The 19,739-nt window shown below is 32.8% G+C and overlaps 2 protein-coding genes across 4 annotated transcripts; both read left to right on the forward strand.

Moving 5' to 3' along the window:
* Window positions 1–6,325: 6,325 nt before the first annotated feature.
* On the forward strand, window positions 6,326–7,519 carry LOC132308419 (heterodimeric geranylgeranyl pyrophosphate synthase small subunit, chloroplastic-like). The gene has a single exon (XM_059806494.1). The coding sequence runs from the start codon at window positions 6,382–6,384 to the stop codon at window positions 7,297–7,299; it is 918 nt and encodes a 305-aa protein (XP_059662477.1). The 5' UTR covers window positions 6,326–6,381; the 3' UTR covers window positions 7,300–7,519.
* Window positions 7,520–9,425: 1,906 nt separating this feature from the next.
* Window positions 9,426–19,306, forward strand: LOC132308421 (uncharacterized). Of its 3 annotated transcripts, none has more exons than XM_059806499.1 (9): window positions 9,427–9,816; window positions 13,001–13,057; window positions 13,922–13,974; window positions 16,131–16,182; window positions 16,444–16,509; window positions 16,589–16,648; window positions 17,731–17,773; window positions 18,535–18,594; window positions 18,825–19,306. In XM_059806499.1, exons 1-9 carry the CDS (start codon window positions 9,804–9,806, stop codon window positions 18,886–18,888), a joined length of 468 nt encoding a protein of 155 aa, XP_059662482.1. In that variant the 5' UTR covers window positions 9,427–9,803; the 3' UTR covers window positions 18,889–19,306. The 3 variants fall into 3 exon arrangements, with proteins under 3 accessions (XP_059662481.1, XP_059662482.1, XP_059662480.1); XM_059806497.1 differs by having other exon boundaries at window positions 9,427–9,812; XM_059806498.1 differs by lacking the exon at window positions 13,001–13,057 and having other exon boundaries at window positions 9,426–9,812.
* The last annotated feature ends 433 nt before the right edge of the window (window positions 19,307–19,739 follow it).

The following is a 19,739-nucleotide window of genomic DNA, read 5'->3' on the forward strand; positions in this document are numbered from 1 at the left end:
ATAATGATAGAAATAGACTTCAGTTCACATGCTAAACAATAAAAAGGAGTTTTTGTTGTCCAAAAAATACGAGGACAAGCCTCTCTCTCTCTCTCTCTCTATATATATATATATATATATATATATATATGAAATGATGGAATATATGAATGGGTGATTGATCGTAGAACCGGATACTTATAAAAAATTTCTTATTTTTCTCTTTCTTTTTTTAAATTTCATTAATTTCTTAAAAAAATAAAATTTTCTTATTAAAAAAATATATTAATGGGTGATTTTTCTTATTTTAGTTTTAATATTTTTTTTTTAATTTTCTCTCTCTCTTTTTAAATTTCATTAATTTCCTTACAAAAATAAAATTTTCTTACTTAAAATTTCATTACTTTCCTTAAAAATATATATGAATGAGTGATTTTTCTTATTTTAGTTTTTAATTTTTTTAAAATTTTCTCTTTCTCTTTTTAAATTTCATTAATTTCCTTAAAAAATAAAATTTTCTTACTTAAAATTTCATTAATTTCCTTAAAAAAATATAGCCCTCAATAGCAAACGGTATGATGTTGATCACCTACTTTATTTATTCTTGTATATGAAAAAGGAAGGGTAAACTTGTCATTTGAATAGTCAATCTAAAGTCAAATGAGGGTAAACATGTAATTTTAATCATTAAAGAAACAATTTATTAGGTCAAACCAAAGTCAAAGGGTAAGAATATCTTTTTACATGTAAAAAGTGGTCTGACACACCTGTCAACTAACTTTTAGGGTATGAATGAGAAACGGAACAAACGTTTGTAATGTGAGTGATAGTTATTTTCGAAAGATGTTTTAGACTGATATTTGGCCAAACTATTGGAGGTGTCAATGAAATTATCCCTAAACTATTTTATGATTTGTTATTAAACAGATATTCATTTTGGGTGTAGTTTAAAAGAAATTAATGTAAAAGGTCTATAAACAATTTTTAGAATAAAAATGATAGGCAAGGGAACATAAATACAATATGAAAGAAAAATGAAAAGAAAATTAGAGTTTTACAATTTGTTAAAGAATAAATACTTGGGAGCAAGGGAAAAAAAGAGAGAAAAAGAAGAAGAAGATGATGGATAATAACATTTTGATAATGTGTAAATATTATATATTTAGATGGTATATGTTTAACATATTATATAATATATTATGTCAGATCAGATTATTACATAATTAATTTAACCATAATTCATATTCAATTTATTTAACTAATCAATAAAATAATTCGAATAGGATTAAATTTTTAATTTATATTCAAATTATAGGATCAAAATCAAAATCAAATTCGATGTAGAGTGAAAATTCGGGGCGAAGTAACATTTGTGTTACTTTTATTTTTTTGGTGAATTGAAAATTGAGAGGTGTTAGAACTACAGTAACAGTCTCTTAAAATCTTGCAAAGAAGCTCACGTCATCAATTTGTGTTTTTCATTCATTAGTTGAAAATTGCAAAATGCACCATCTCTTTATCCGACCAACGACAATAATTTTGCCTTTTTCATATTATCTTCATTATAGTCCTCACCGACTTTCTCCACTTCCACACTCAATCTCTATCTCTCTTTTTGAAAATAATGAAACATAGGTACGTCGTCCATTCTGTCCCCCCAAAAAAAAAAAAACAAAATATTATGTTTTTTTGTTTTGATCTGTTTTAAAATAGTCGTTCACTTTTCGTTTTTTTAAATAATATATTTTATATTTTTTTATATATATCCTTGAAATTTAAAATTTAAAATTTGAATATAAGGACAAATTAGTAACTTTTCAAAGAGACAAAGCATGTCCCACATGTTTCCTTAAAAATTCTTACTTTCCAAAAGTGACATTTAAATTGGGACAGAGGAAATATCAGTTAATAAAAGAGTGCAATGCAAAATTGAAAATTAGAACATCACTTTCAGATTTTCTTCACAAAATTCAGGACATTAAACTACCATCTCAAATCTCAACTTTAAACTTGCATGACTTTAAATTTACGGTAAATTGCATTGGTCTCTTGGATTATTATGGGATGCACTAAGGAGGTTTGACACTACAATCCGACACTCATTAAGATAATTAATTAGATAAAGTTTAAAAAAAAAAAAAAAAAAATATTGTCCTTACCCTGAACTAAAAATTATCCTCTTGAACTATTAATTTATTGTAATTAAGAATAAACTCATCACAAAAGACTATTTTACCCTTTCTTATTAAATTTGTCATTTCTTATTAAATTGTTTTATAATTTTTTCTCTTATCTAAATATTAATTATACCATTTACCTTAATTTTATTATTAGTATTAATTTATCATAAAAATGGGGAAAAAAATTGTAATTATATATTCTAATATGATTAACTTATAAATAAACTATAACATTTATAATAAAATTTATTATACTCAGTTTAAAAAAAAAATTATCATAAAAAATACCTTGTTTTCATACAATATATTCATGAAAATTTAATAAATTACTTAAATGAAAAAAATACCTTATTTTTCATGCAATCTATTCATAAAAAAATAAATAAATTACTTAAATTGTTTTAAAATTTTCAGCGTAATATTGTTATTTAAAAAATTAATATAAAAATTAATGGTAATTTATGCAAATTTAATAAAGAATATATCATCAATATAGTATGAGTCTTTTTCTTAATTTATTTAAATAAGAAAAATAAATTAAGTGTAATTAAAAAGGAAATGGCATTATGGTCATTTAATGAAAAATAGACTAGGCAATGGAGCATTTTGCAACAAAATGTGATAGTTCAGGGGGTATTATGCACAAAGTATAATTCAAAATAATTACTTACAAATTTCAATATAGTTTAGAATTTTTTTTACACTTTATCCTAATTAATAGGGTAAACTACATTAAAACCCATTTTCTATCTGTGTTTTTCTTTAAACCCCATTTTTCTATTTTTCTGCCAAAAAAAAAACCCCCTCAACTATTCAAGGGAGGGTGATTTAACTAACGAAAGTTAGTTTAAAGAAAACTGAAATATAAATTGATTTAAATACTCATTAAAGCCTATTTGAAAATTTATTTTGCTTCTTATTTTTTTATTTATTAAATAACCTAAACGGTATCATTCACACAAATTAACACTTCTATTGTTTTTTTTTGTTTTGTTTTAACCTTTTACTAGAGGCAAGTTCACATTAGTTACATGGAAGGAATTTTTTATTTTTTTATAGAAAAAAATGATATTGAAATATATATATATAAGAAGAAGAAGAAGAAGAAGAAGAATAAGAAGAAGAAAAAAACATGAAGGCATAAATATTAATATAAAAAAGAAAAAAAATTAGGCATTATTTTTCGTAGTGTCTCTTTAATAAATTTATATAAAATGAAAATCAATAAAAACCAAATAAATGAATGCACAATATAATTCTCAAATATATATATATAGTAGATAAATTTCAAGAAAAAAACCTAGATTTATATTGGTCTGAAGGTTGGATGGAAATGAAAATATAGTATAAATAATATTTAATGGTACATATTATATATACCATTATATTATGATACAAATTATATATAATATTATAATGATGGAAGAGTACGTGTTGTTGCAATAGTGGAAGATATGCAGCTAAGAGTAATAATGAAGTAGATATTTATGTGAGGGTATTAAAATAGGTATAAGGATATTTTTGTCTAAAAAATATATGAGAAACTAAATATCCAAACAGTTCCCTTTCAGCTAACTTCCGTTAGTTAAATCACCCCCTCAAATAGTTGAGGGGGATTTATTGACAAAAAATATATAAAAAAAGGGTTTAGTGAAAAATATAAATAAAAAAAAAGAATTTAATGTAATTCACCCTAATTAATAAGATAAATACGTACATGCCATGTACCATGGATTTAGAAAGATTTAAATACTAAAATCAAGCTAATAATCCAACAAACCATTGCAGAGAGGTCTCATTCCATTCAGTCACTTCCCAGTAATTTCAGAAATTTTCACATAACATTGACAATTCATTTTTTAAACAGTAACATAAACCCCATGACCTCCCTTGTCTCACCCAAGTCCCAACTTTTGTAGCATGTGAAAATGTGACAAATCCAAATAAAGTTCAAATGGTATTCCAGCACCATAAGGGCCCCAGCCTGTCCTATATATGGGTAGAGATATTATTATTTTCTCACCTAATTAGATCTGCCACCTGATGGTGTCAAGGTGGGTGGGTAGAGCCCACCAACATAAATTTAATATATCAATTGGCGTTTTTATAAGCAAGATAATTTTTTTTAATTAGTATAACTTTACTAATAACTTATTTTTAACGTTTCACAAATGCAATGCCATCAATTGCTATCGTATGTATTATCTTCCATTTACTTTCACAAAGTAATTTAAGCTAATTTAATTTTTTAAAGATTGAAATTTCCAATTAATTCTGTTCCCAGTTGGAGATATAAATTTGATTATATCATGGTCCCTCTATTTTAACTTATTTATTTATTTATTTTCTTTTCTTGGAAGGAATTTTCACTTTTATCTTCTATATTTTAAGTTTTTCTACGCATAAATGTACTTTTCGGTATTGTCAACACTACCCTTAAGGTGATACTCGGATTTTTATTAATTTGTTAATTAATGAATAATGAATGATTCAATATATGTGATTACTCCATCCGAATCAATAGACAACAAACTCATAGTACCCCTTCTTCTCTAACACCACAGAAGGCAAACGATCCCATGCTGATAATCTTCTCTTGATGTCATTCATATTTTTCACCTAAAATAAAAAGGATAGAAGGGGGATAAAAAAATTTCCACCTAAAATTGTTCATGTTTTCTCTTGATGTCATTCATATTTTTCACTTCTTTAGTACCAAACATTTGAGATTTGACTTTCAATCAATGACAATGGGTCATACACCTTTTATATTGAAAAATAGTTACCTTAAGAGCTCCTCGTTAAATATTTTGTGACTGTTTTGAAAGATAACTTGTTAACATACTCTACTAAATTAACATCAATTTTATTTTTATATTTTAAAAAAATTACACAAAACTTTGGGACTCACTTGGTTTGTAATTCTAAAAATAGAGAACAGTTTTCAGAGAATAATAAAAGACTGTTATCTGAAAACATGTATTTTTATAACTGAATTTTAAAAAACAATTTTCATAATTATAAACTAAACTCGTCCTTGATTATTTAAAGTAAAAGATAAATAAATAACTAAACAGATATTTTACTACTATTAGGCTTAGTTTGGTATGGGGCATTTTGGTAAGGTAGACAAGGATTTAAAATTTTACCACTATTAGCCTTAGTTTGGTATGGGGCATTCCATTCTCAATCATTCTCTTTGTTTGGTGTGACATTTAAGATGAGAATGACAATTCTCTTAAAAATTCATTTCATATCTAAACCGATGGAATAAAAATTCATTACAACAAATAAAATTTTTGGCCGCCTTCATCGCCTTCCACCGCCGTTGTTGCTGCCGCTGCCACTGCACCCCGCCTTCCATTGTTACCACCGTCTTCCACCACCGCTCCCATCGTCTTCCATCACTTCCATTGCTGTTGCCTTCCACTAACATCACTTAAAAAAGTAATTATCATTTTATTCTTACATTATTTTATATTTATAATCAAACAATTAAATAAGATGGTCATTTTATTATATTCACATTCACATTTCATTTCCAATTACATCCATTTTATTCTTTAGGTACCAAATTAGACCAAAATGATTGTTATTTTTCAATTTGCTGTCCTTAAATTATTTTCTCAATAACTATTTTTTTTTTCTTCAGAAAATTAAACAAATTGTATATACAAAAGGAGTAGTACATGAAGGCTTTGACAAAACAATGAGCCCAGCAAAGAGACCCAAACAGGCAATAAATAGCTTAAAAAATTAAAATTTGGATGCAAGTACAAATAGACAGAGAGTCAAACAAATACTCGATATATGTTGTGTATACGAAAGAAATTTTAAGGAAAATACCAAAAGGACCAAGTATGAACCCCGGGTTGTGGGGTCCAGACCCATGACCTTTTGCCATCGGGGGAGTCGGCAATCTAACGTGTGAGTCAACTTGGAGCAAACAAATAGAAAAATAATACCAAAAATTTCCCACCTGAAACATGAGGTTCACATAATTTTTTTCTCCATAAAACGTTTCTTGTTTTATTTCATAGTATCTGAACCATCGACGTCCAAGCACTAAAAATTAAATGGTCCAGATTGAGGAACACGTGCCTCGCGTGGTCATGACCCATAACCAATCAAACAAAAATATCATCCTTTATAATTGTGGTCGAGCCCTCCATTTCAGAAAAAATAGATCAACATCTCTTATTTTTCTCCACACTTCCATTCAATGGCAGGAGCTCTCTCCCACTTCGGTACCAAACCAACCCTACTTTCCCCCTCTAGATCTAATCCCAACCGTCCATCATCATCGTCTTATAGGCCCATGATTGTCACTATGGCCCACGACCAATCTTACTGGGCTTCCATAGACGCCGACATCGAGGCCCATCTCAAGAAGGCCATCCCAATCCGGCCACCACTCTCCGTCTTTGAGCCCATGCACTACCTCACCTTTGCCGCCCCGAGAACCACCGCACCGGCCTTGTGCATTGCCGCATGTGAGCTCGTTGGCGGCCACCGTGACCAGGGCATGGCTGCTGCTTCCGCTCTCCACCTCATGCATGCTGCAGCATACACCCATGAGCACCTCCCTTTGACGGACAGGCCCAGGCCCAAGCCCGCGGTCCATCACGCCTTCAACCCAAACATAGAGCTACTCACTGGTGATGGAATCTTCCCATTTGGATATGAATTATTGGCTAGAAACAACGACCCGGCCCAAAACAGTTCTGATCGGGTCTTACGGGTTATCATTGAGATTACACGCGCCATGGGCTCACAGGGGGTGGTGGATGGCCAATACCGCGAAGTTCAGTGTAGTGGGTCCGACGGTGAGGAGCCATGCCACATGGGGTGGATCGAATACGTGTGCAAAAAGAAGGAAGGTGAACTACACGCGTGTGGGGCCGCGTGTGGGGCCATATTGGGAGGTGGAAGTGAGGAGGAGATAGAGAAGTTGAGAAAATATGGGCTTTATGTAGGAATGATACAAGGAATGCTATATGGAGTGGGAAGGAATGAGAAGGGATCAAACGAGGCCGCGGAAAAGTTGAGAGAATTGGCTACGAAGGAATTGGAAAATTTCAGTGATAGAAAGATTGAGTCACTTTCTAGCCTTGTTGAGGCTAACCTATGCAATGTCTAGAGTTTTAGTATGTGTTGAATGTGTACCCAAACACAAGGGAATTAGTCGACGTCATGGTTTGTGGAGAGAAAAAAATATGGGACTTGTGCAGGACATGTGACTCTTGTGTCTTTTTAACTCATTGAATTGTCCAAAATCTGCCTGTAAAATCAGTGTAAGAAAGTTTGGACTTTAAAGAGTTTCTGTTTTTTTCATTACCTAATTATACTAGTTTTTCATATGGATGGTCTCTATGGTCATTTACCTTGTTTATTAAAGTCTCATGCCAGTAAGTGTGGGGTCTCAAACTTGTGATATAGTAGGGAACTTTAGATCTGTCTTCTGTGTTTCTTTTTCAATACCTTAAATGAGTGGGTGCAGTTTATTGAATAAGTTTTGTGTGTGTTAATCCCATGATATGCTGAGTAATGTTTCTCTTGACTTAACATGGTTCCAAAAATTGCTCAAAATTATAAATTGTGATAAGTATTGGTTTATTGTACAATTAAGAAAAGCACTAAATTGATGCAAGTTGAGAATTCTTAAAGGTCAATTTGAAAAAGGAGAAATGAAGTTGTTCAATAATATGTGTCCAAGTGTGGACAAAAAGCGTACTTGTGTGAGTTTGTGTTTCTTAAAAATGGAAAAAAAATAAATAAGAGTTGTGTCCGAATTCAGAGCAATGTTAGTAATTGGAACTAACTTGTCTAATTCCTAAAATTATGAATTAAGAACAGCATTAAATCTATGCCAGTTAGGACTTGGGAGCCCTCAATGGTCCATTTGAAAAAGGAGCAATGAAGTTGTTCACTAATAGTTATGTCTTCTTCAAGAACAATGTTATGAATTGGAACTGACTTAATTCGATTTCAGATGTTGGATTTTTGGTGGCACGTCCCTTTCTATCCTCGTATCCTTTCTATTTTGTGATCGATAGAAAATAAATTGAAATTAATTTCCTTCCGTTTAAAACGTTGAAAGTTTGGTTGCATGTCCCTTTCTATTGTATATCCTTACAATCTTGTGATTTCACAAGCAAAATGAAAAATTATTGAGTGTTAAACATATCTCTCTTTTAACGATAATAAGAAAATTAGTGAGTCATCATGATAAGAAAATAAACACCCATTTGATATTCACTCACCCTTTCTTGGATAGTGGCGCTACATTGTTAGTACTCTCAAGGTATCATCCTCCAATAATATCTGAAGCAAATGAGTTTTGTTTTTCCTGATTTATTTGCTGCTTAATATTTCTATGAATTTGTTATAAATATTATTGTTTTCATCTACAATCATTTTTCACTTGTATGAGACCTTAGAAGTGAGGAGGGTGCTTAATCTGTGATTGGTTGCGATGGGCCGGGCAAGCCCACGAATCGGTTTCAGAGGCTGCCTGACCTTAAACATAGTTGTAATGGCTGGGCTAAGGCCCAATAATACTAATTTAAACTAGTTCAGTTTGTTTAGTTAATTTGGCAGTACTCGTACAAATTATTGTTACGTATCAAGTATCTTTAGTGAATTAGCGTGTAATTTTTTTATTTAAAATTCTCAATGACGTGGCTTCCAGTTTCCATAATAAGCCTAACTAACTTATTATTATATATATATAAATATATTTTATGGACAATGGTGTATTTCATAGTCTATCATCAACACATGAAGTTCTCTCCAATCAAATGAAATTTTTTACGATTAAACTATTCCTTTGAGATTTGTCAAAGCAACTTAATACAAGATAAATTTACTTAAATTCTATGCTTAGAAATTGGTTGTGTCATAATAAGATGTAATGACTACTTTACCTGCATTAGAATATGAGTCAAGTTAACTATTAAAATTTTTTCCTTCACAAAAAAAATCAAACGCTCATTTGTTCATATAAGACCTAAATCTTTTGTCTCTAACTTACTGAAATTGAATAGATACATTAGTTAATGTTAGTTGATAAATAGTTTATGACCAACTCTAAGATTGTTTGACTAAAACTAATGAAGTTTTGTACCCCAATTGTTTGGTGACAATTATATAAATATATTTAGCCATCATACTCTATATAAAATTGCAACTTATGAAATTATTTCAATCTATAAAAATATTTCAAAAAATTTAATCTACGTTAATATATTAGTCCTTATCTTATGCCTCGCCTAAAACACACGCCTCTGTCTTTGTAGTTTGTATCCACGTTGAACCGAGCGGAGTGGTGACTCGTTCCGGTCGAACAAATAGCGAAGAATTCCCCGAGTTTTCCTTGTTAGCCTGCAAAGTTCAAATGACGGTATGGTGAGAAGAGAAGACCCATATTTATCACTTTGCAAATGCAACGAGTTAAAAGGTTCTGATTCAGCTGTTATTTGACAAAATTTGATCCATATATATATATATAGAGAGAGAGAGAGAGAGTGAGTTGAGAAGATATGTCGAAATTGTGGGCAAGACTTGCAGGGGCCTTCAGAAACCGAACATTTGCGGGAATGGACAAAGCAGGCAATCGATACTTCGCCAGAAAAGAAGAGATCGATGGTATCAGTAAGTGGGTCTCTTTCCCCATCCTATATATATATATATACACACACTTAATAAATTGATCAATAGCCTTTATTCAGTGAAATCTACAATATGCCCTTTGCTGCTATTGTTTGTTTGATCTACAGTGCAAATTCTTGAAGGCTATGTCATTAGATTTTCAAGAATCATTTCGAATTGTTTGGGTTTGTAGAAGATGATAACAGGTCTTCCATTTGTGAAATTTGCAATTATAATCTGAACCCATTTGATGATTTATTTGTGACTTCGAAAATTAATTCATGCTTTGTACTTGGAATTGGGGATGACATTATGGTACTTCGAAAATTTATTGTGCCGATTGATTTAACTCTAATTTTCTGGTATTCAAAAAGGTTTACACTATATCAGTACTAGGACTGAAGTCAAATACTTTGGAGTTGCTCTTTACCCAATTCACTCCTCACAATAAAGACTAACACTCGATAGCTCGGAACACATGAGTGGACTTGCTGAATTACTACGCCCATTTTGGCTAGCATTGATACTTTTGGGGATCACATATTGTGCAATGCAATTTTTATGCATTCATGGATTGTTGCTTTTATTGACTGTACTATTCGTTAGCTCGAAGTAGACAACAATTTTGATCATTGGCTTAAATTGCGGAATTGCTGAAACTAATGGTGCAGGAAATGCTTGGTTGTGGTAAGGCAACACTTGGCAAGTCCAAATAATATGTTACATGGTTGATCTTATGGTGGGATTAGATCACTAAAAACTTTCAGGTTTAGGGTTTTAATAAATTGGAGAATTGTAACAAACTTTTTTGATGGAAAGGGGCTTGCTTTTGAAATAGTGGTTTGCTGAAAATTTAGAAATTGAAGTGCAGAAATTTCTGGACAGCAACTACCTAGGGTTTGGTTTTTATTTAAAGGTCAAAGGTAGAGGAATCGATAAGGTTGATTAAAAATTGGCAAGGTAAACTATTGGGGAATAAAATAGGGATTGTTTCGGGGCTGTAAAGACAACCTGTGAACTAAATTGGATTATTGTGGGTTTAAATTGTTAAGGTTGAGTCTTTGTAGGGGGAGTGATTGGTCTGGTCAAGGTAGGATATTAGAGGTTGAAAAGGGGCTTACAAGGTTGGCTTTGGATTTTAAAAGCATATAAAAGTAGCAATTTATGGAGAGGGAGAAGAGCTGATTTCATAGATTTGAACTGTTAGAGAATAGATGATTTTGTGAGGTGTTGTAATTGAACCTTTATGCATGAAGGTATCTCTTCCAACTTCCAAAGGGAAGGTTGAGCCATTGCGAGTTCAAATTCCAATTTGGACAAAGTGAGTGTCTGTCTTAATTATTGAAAAAAAAGAATTAAGTGGGGTGAAGCCTATGGAATTATAGAAATCTTACCTAGAATTCCCGAGTGAGAAAATATTGGTGTGATGGGATACATAACCTACAACGGCTAAATAGGTCAAATTGATCCTTAATGAGCCGTTGCCTAATTTAAGATTCAACATATTCCAATCAATCATAGTAAATCAATTTATCAAATAATTAGTAGTTTAGCAAGTAATTGGAATGAAGCAATTGCATAAAGTAATAGTGGGCACATAGGATTTTTTACGTGAAAACCCAAATGGAAAAATGATGGGATATTATGTACAGCTAATCAATTCATTTGATGAAAAGAAGTAATAGAAGGCACACAGGACATTTTACGTACAAACTCAATGTGAAAAATCATTGGATCTCATGTAGAGCTAATCAATCCATCTAACAAAAAGGAGTATGACATTTCCACCAGCTATAGATTCTATTCCAAGAATCTCATTCACTGATTTAACTTTGATGAATCCAATTTTTGCTATCCACATCAATGAACACTCCTCATGGCCGTCTATTCATCAAATGTATATCTCTCAAACTGAATCAGGAGATTACTCAAAGAAGATGATGAGCTGTTTAATCCTTAGCTAGCAAGCTATGTGTTGAAACTGAGGCTCTCTGGATTCTTTTTTTCTCTGGACTAGTGTGTTCCTCTTTTATCTATCTCCCTCATGTATATATATTTGTTTCACATGTTTCAAGCCCTTTTATAAACTTTGACCAAGTTTGAAAGTTTCAAAATTTAATTTGGAAAAGGAAAATGTTGATGATGATTGTACTAAAGTTCTTGATCGATTAGAAGCATTATGGAAACATCTCGATCAGTTAAACACAGATTCAATCAATCGAGTAAATCCTATTTTGATCCCAATTTTTAATTAATCAAGTCAATCAATTTAACTTAATGGGTTAGTTTCTATGAAATATGGGCTAACTAATCTAATTAATATCAATTTAAATCTTTTATTTTTATGGCCTTTAAGTGGCGGGAGCCTCGTGCACTGGGCTAGCAGCTACCCCCCCCCCCCCCCCCCCCCCCCCCTTTCTTTTATTTTTATTTTTTAATTCTTATGGCCTCTAAGTCACTTACCACACCTATTGTGCAATCAAGGTAGTCTGGATTGTTTTCTGAACTCTGAATATGGCTTTGCCTTTGATCAGTAAGAAGCAATGATGAAGCGGTCAATCAACTGTCATACGAAACTCCTAATTTGCTCTTTCCTTTTAGTATGACCTGGTCAATTAGTATAATTGATATTGCTCGCCTTAGCAAGAAAATGGTGAAGACAACCTGTTTTTTCTTCTCTGTGGGTAGGAAATCCAAGCTTACTAGATCCTACAACTGTGCTTTGAGGAAGTTACTAAGTGTGATGGGCGTGTTTTTACACTAATATGGGAAATTAGGAGTGAAGAAAGAAAAAGCAACTCTCTCTCTCTTTCTCTTCTTTTTTTTTTTTTTTTTGGGGGGGGGGGGGGGGGGGGGGGGGGGATTGTTACTGAAAATCAAAAAGTCAAATCCAGCTTTTGCTTCGCTCAGATTTGCCAATCTTGGGAAGATTGCAAAAAAGGACCTAAATCCAAATATGTTCTTTTTCTTTTGCATCATTAAATTAGGGGATAACTGTCATCCCTCCCCCATTTCATGTCCTTTACCTCATCCAAACAAGTTGTTAAGGTGATCTATATTGAATTGCACATTTGCATGTGAATATATGATATAACATCAAACATTGTATTGTATGTGCAATACATGTATATACATGATTGTGTCATAATTTTAGTCACTATTAACTTTTTAGTATGCTGCTATGTCCTTAGTGAAAGAGAAAAGATGGGTGATATTCAAAGGGGAAGAGGATCCAACCTCCGTTCCAGGTAGCTTTTGTGATGAATGCGAATTACTTCTACTTCTCCTTTTTGTATGACACGCCTTGTACACTTTTTTTTTTTCCTAGTTGTAACTCATGCACCCACTTTTTGTCCCCAATGGGACCTAAATCCTTGACCTTCCTCCACTCAAGAAGGTAGAGGAGACACCACTAGGCTATATCCCTTGGTGGTGCCGTGTATACTTTTGATAGTAATAGTGGAGCATAGGAAAGGAGAGCGATCAAGAACTTCCGTTGCTATGCTCTCCTTTGTGCTTTCTTTAATTTATACTTTATTGCTTGCATTGCGATTATCTTTGAACTTTAGCTGCCGCAAACTTTCAAAACCAAATTCATTGGGTGCCATATTCGATGGTTCATATTCTTTATTTTCGCATATATACGTTTATTTAATCCAATCACCTCTTAGACTGTGGCTTCTTATTTTAAATTTAATATGGACGTGTCTCCAGAACATGCTAATGATGTCAAATCAACCCCATGCACTTTAAAAGGAAACATTGATCCCTAATATAATGGTTTGATCTGCATGCCAAGAATGAGCTCATCACCAACAGGCCTATGGCCTAGCGGTACAAGGCTCCTATTTCTCAAAGGGAGGTCAGGAGTTCGAACCTCAGTGGAGGCAGTGTGTGTGAGTCCCAACTAGGAAAAAAAAAAAATATATAAAATAAAGGACGAGCTCATCGTAAGCGTGATGGGAGCACTGCCTTGCAACGTTAATCCACTGAAATGTCATTGTTTGATTAAATTTGTTATTTGGCCTTCTGTAATCACATGTTAAACTAAAACCATTTACAGATCTAATAAGTTAGCTTAACCAGAAAGATTATCACTTTGAACATTGTAGTTGAATGGATATGTTGGCTGAATGGGCAGCGCAGAAGAGCTCCGACACCAGAGGTAAATTAGAAACTGTTTCTCTTTACTTTCTCAATGTATCTTAAACCAAATCTTCAATATGCGAGTGTTTGCATGTGTTGAGTAAGGAATTACAAGGAACATATTTTACTAACTATTAATAGTTTATGTAAACCAAATCATAATTAGGTTTCATGAATTGCTTGCTTGAGATGGAACATTCTATGGATGACTTAGCACTCTCTCTCTCTCTCTCTCTCTCTCATCGGTCTCTAGTTACTGCACATCTAAAACTCTCATGATTGGTCTGCAGTGGATTGGGTTCAAAATTTACTTCTTTTATATATTCACAGCTTCGAAATTGTTTAAATGGAATTAATCAATCAGTAGCTACAGTTATTTTATCATTTTGACTTGATCCGGTTTCAGGTTAATCTGCATGTTTTTGTGTACTACTGCATGCCTTAGCCAGATTAGGTTTGTGAAAATGAACTATGTTGTTTGAACCGACAACTTGTCACCCTTGTTGACATCTCCTTCAACTCTGTTTACTTGAGTTTTGGTTTCAAAATAGTATATTTAGATTTTGTCTACAGGTTGACTAAAAATATATTCACAAGCATACATTGACAATATTGACAATCCTATTATTATGCTCCAGTTGGTAGAAGGGAAGAACTAGAAGAAAGAAAATTGGAGAAGGGGGGAGATGGAGAAAGTCCACAACATTTGTTAGAGGAGTAAGAAGGTAAGCAGGAGATGAAGAAAAATTTATACTTAGCCTCCTTTCTATTTAAAAGTGGACAGAAGCGAGGGGGTAAAGAGGAACCTTTTTTGAATTTTTTTTTTTTGCCTTTAAACAACGCCCTTGTAGTGATATATGAGCGCATAATGGCACCAAAAAAAAAAGTAATAGCCCTTTTCTTAGCCTCATTTTTCTTTTCCTCCATATCCCTCAAAATAAAATGGAGTAATAGTTTCTTTTCCCTGGGTAGCTTTTTTCTTCTCACTTTTCTATCCCTTTTATTAAATGGAGCATTAATGTCTATTTGATAGACTAAATAAAAAGAATAAAAGTGGAAATGAATTTAAATAATTCTTGTTTGGAGTTAAGTACTGACCAAAACCATAATCCTTAGGTGTGAGGCGTTTTCTAGGACTCATGTATTGGCTTAGCGCTGGCATTGCCACATCTGCAACAACCACCACACTCAAACTACCACTAGGACAACCACACTGCCACTATACCACTACTATTCAACACCGCCTCTTCCAGAGATTTCCATCTCTACAAGTACCTTCACCAATTTGATAAAATCAATTTAGAGTATTCAAATGAACTGATTTTTATTTTTGTTGATTTCAATCCCCGTTCAGCAATTTCTCTGATTATTTCAACTCCTTTTGAGCTCACCCTAAAGTTCTCGCACATGCCCCTCCCTAAACAAAAGCTCAGAGTAACATAAATATCAGCCAACTAGTCCAAGGATTAATTCATAGCACAAAACTTCTAGCATTCAATTTTCTCGGTATCACTAGGACAAAACAGTCTTAGTTATTTGACTTATTTTATATAATGGTAAGTGTCGATCAGATTTTTATCACGAGAGAGAGTGAGAGAGAGAGTATGGACTGAGTATATTTTATTGACTTATTAATTTGTTTCCGGTCCATTAGAAAACTTCAAATAATGGGTAATTTAAACCTTATTATGTTGGACAATCATTTTCTTAAAGCTAAGGTTGTGTTTTTAATGGTATTTCCGAAATGCATTCTTACTAATTTGTATTATATCATCTTTATTTTCAGCTAAATTTGTAGTTTGCAGTTTAATCCATTTGTACTTTTTAAAGAAATATAGTTGCTTCGTCTTTTTTAAGTTGCAATTTATACCAAATTTTTCTTTTTCTTAAGACGGCAAGTTCTACTCACGTCCTTCTTTTAAGTTGGAGACAGGGATTTGCTTGCAAAGGTGAGAGTCGCTGGCAAAATCCCCTATCAATCATGTTTCTCATTCTATTTTGACCTTCCTCTTTTTTCTTTCTCTGCATTTGTAAGCCTTTCTATGGTTATACACGTGATGTGAAAAAGGAGTCATTTTTTGTTATTTATAAATGCAACTTAACTCTTGGTTATGGATTTGTTGAAAGTTGAAACCTGTCTTCTGTAATTGACAAGAAGATTTATTCCATCTACAGGAAATGATTGAGCTTGAGGCAAGGCGTGAACGTGTTAGACTGAATGTTGCTCGTATGTGCTGCTTCTTCTATTTCAGCTGTAGACTGTCAATCCATAGAAGACACAAATGATTTTGCACTAGATTGTTTCTCTTTTTTCTTTCTTTCTTTCTTTCGTTTTTTCAGTTTTAAGTAGTTTCTAATGTCATTCACTAATTTTTCAAAAGGGTCTTAATGAGAAAGTGTTTCATGACATTTTAAATTGGACTACTATCACTACTTTAGCAACTTTATACAAAGACCTCTATATTAACTTTCTTTCTATTTCGCAAAGTTCTCAAGAAGGAAGAAGAGGAAAGGAGAGCTAAAGAAGGCATAAAGTACAAAGGCACAAGCACCAGTAAGCTGCTTTTATATAGAAATACTTAATGTATTATAATGTTCAAGCAACTATTGATTATTTTACATTTTATGTATAGGTAAGGTTGGAGGACCAGACTTAAGAAGTTTTATTCAGCAATTTCCAGCTGATTCAGAAGGTACATATTCATTCATACGCACACTGCATTGGAGTAGGATTTTCTTTCGAAGGTATCAAAATATGCATGAAAATAAGTCTTAAGAGACACAAAAGTCTTACCTAAATTCCATGATACCAACTACAATTTATCACACTCATCAACTTTGGTGTTTGGTTGGGTTGCTGCTCTAAACATGAATGGGTAGAATATTACCCAACATGAGCTCTGGGGTTCCAAATTTGCAATGTGCTTTGACAGCTCATAATAATCTTACAGCTCTAGCCAAATGCCCATGTGAAACCTATTCGAAATGGCACTGTGAGTTACCTTCTGCCTAATGTCTCATTGTCTCCATGTATGTGCTAGAATGGCATGAATTATCGGCCAGCATATTTGGTACTGTTATTAGGAATTTTGGATAGCACCGTCTTGTTTTTCAAGGTGTTTTCTCTACTGAATTGATTATTGTGGTTTAGTGAGGGTCTAGAAATTTATAAAATGAACAAGTTGAATGTTGTACCATATTGACGTTGGGATGAAATTCATTCCTTAGATTTAATTTAGTCCATGCATCTTTTATAGTCAACTTGCTAGGCGTACATTAATCTAGGACGTCAGATGTGTTGCATAAAAGAATGAAGCAATAGATTTGGAGCAATATTTTTGTGATTTAAAAATAATGAAATTTAATATAAAGTTTTTATTCAATTGGTCAGTTTCATTGGAAAACAAAGATAATAATAGATTAGCAACTATGTTGACTTATTTTGTCAGACCAAGCAATCGAAAGTGATTTTAATAAAAAGCATCATACTAAAAGAAATAATGGCTATTACCTTTTAGTCTGTAACCTGAAGCAATTACTTTACAAATGAACCAACTTGATATAAGATTTACAAACTATCTTACTTCCCTAAATGTAATTGAGAAAACATATTGAGGGATAAGTCCTATGTTAAACTTTAGAGCCACCATTTCCCCTCTCTGACCAATAAACCTTTTCCTTTCTTCCCCCTGGAATATAATTTTTGTTTTGCTGTAGAATGTAGCTGTTATCTCTGGTGTTGATCGTGTTTCCACCATTTTTGTTGTTCTTGAAGGTGACAGGGGTGAGGAAGCATCTAATGAAGTGGATGGCTCGAGGTGAGTCAACTAAATATTCAACATAGGTTGTAAATTGAATTCGTCAAAAAATACAACTGCTAAGGGTACAGTCCTTGAGGCAATTGGAATCATATTCATATAATAACTTCCATACATACATACATATATGTGTGTGTGTGTGTGTGTGTGTACGTATTGCCATTGATAAAAATATGCTATTTCTTACAGTATAATCTATTACTCTTCAATCTTTGTATTAGGGATGTGTTCCCCTTTTGAACGCTTTTCTAATCGACTTTTACTTGTCAAAAAAGAATAATCTATTACTCTTCAATCGAGTGCTTTAAAATCCTAGAGTGAGCTTGTTTCCTCCTCCATCCCTCCTTCAAAATCTAGCAACTACCCATGCAAGGTGCTGCACCCTGATCCATTTGAAGTAATTTTTAGTTCCTTAGGTCTGCCCCGAGATTTTTCTTTCTATTTTCTTTTCTTATTGCTTTTCCCTTCTCTTTCTATTATTATTTCAATTTGTTTATGGTAGCCACTGCTTGCCTCCAATTATTGGTATGATGAATCTTAGCCCTTTTTTATTGCGTCTTCTTGAACTTACGGAACTTTTTCCACCATCAATCTTTTGATTAATGATGTCATTTCATTAATTTGTTTCTAAAGACGTTATTTATCAAAAAAAAATTTGTTTCTAAAGACGTATTTCATTTCTTTAAGTGTTCTATAATGGCCGTATGACTTTATAAATATTGCCAATCACACATATCTGAGACATCATGTGATTTTTCCAGGAAGTCTAAAGAAACTGAGGCACAGAAAGAATTCTCATCTCAAGAAAAACACCAGCCAGAGTAAGTATGCTGATTTAGTTCCCAAGTGCGTTGATGTATGTCTGACTTGCCAAATTTTAGAAACTTAACACACAAGAGACGTGTGATATGTTATCATGTGTGTATACCCTTCTTTAGAAATTTAAAACTAAAATGACCATGCTTGTCAAGATATTCAAATTTGAAATGACTAAATCTGCTAAAGCTCACACAATGGTCAGCTAAAGGATGGTTCTATAACCTTGTTTTAGGTCTTCAGAGCCAATGGGATCTGGTGCATCGTATAGGCCTGGGACCTGGCAGCCACCAACATGATGATTATCATATGTTAACGCACTTCACCAACAATGCTCCTTGCGGTGCTCACCATATTGCTCTTGGTTTTCAACTCCAATTCTCCTCAGCAGATTCAGTTCACTTAATTGTTGTTACTTGACGAGATTACTAGATGGTTATGTTTTGGCACGCTGCATGATGAAGTTCTTTATCACATCTATGTTAGTTTGAATATAATTTCTCGACATTTTTGGTAGATGGATCTCACTATAATTTCAGTTCAATGTATAATCATCAGGGTAACCTGATATTTTTTTTGTTGTTGGACTTTTTATCCGGCTTCTTCACGATGGAGTCTATTGTACTTTTGGACAGTAGTAGAAACTTAGAACATTCCATTGTCAATTACAGGCATACTTATTCAAATTTTTATGACACAAAGTGGCTTTCTTTCGTACTGGAACAAGTGTCAAGACAAGTTTTGTTGTACCAGGTAGGTTTCCGAGTTATGTTTTCCAAGTATGAGGGTAAATATTTTTTTAAAAAAACTGTCATTTTCTTGTTCTATTTTTTATTTTTTTAGCATAGAAACACAAGTCTTATCTGCTGCAGAAGAAGAGTGACAGAATGGTCAAGTTCTTTAAATTCAACACCATCTTTAGCAAAATTTTAAAATGTAACAATAATTGATTTGCATGGAGTACTAATACGGTCTCAATTTACGGTTGATTGATAGCATGAAATTCACGCATTTGAATTGAAAATGAAAGTAAATTAGTTTTATATTTGACCTGTCTTCAATTCTAATTTTCAAGATGCAATTTGAGCATCTTCTCAACAATGCGGCTTTGTCCTTACAAGGGTTATGAATTATTGACAATTTATTTTGG

This window comes from Cornus florida, unplaced genomic scaffold, assembly GCF_030987335.1.
Source record: "Cornus florida cultivar Cherokee Brave unplaced genomic scaffold, ASM3098733v1 CherokeeBrave_3.0.0_Hap2_Chr05, whole genome shotgun sequence".
Taxonomy (NCBI): Eukaryota; Viridiplantae; Streptophyta; class Magnoliopsida; order Cornales; family Cornaceae; genus Cornus; species Cornus florida.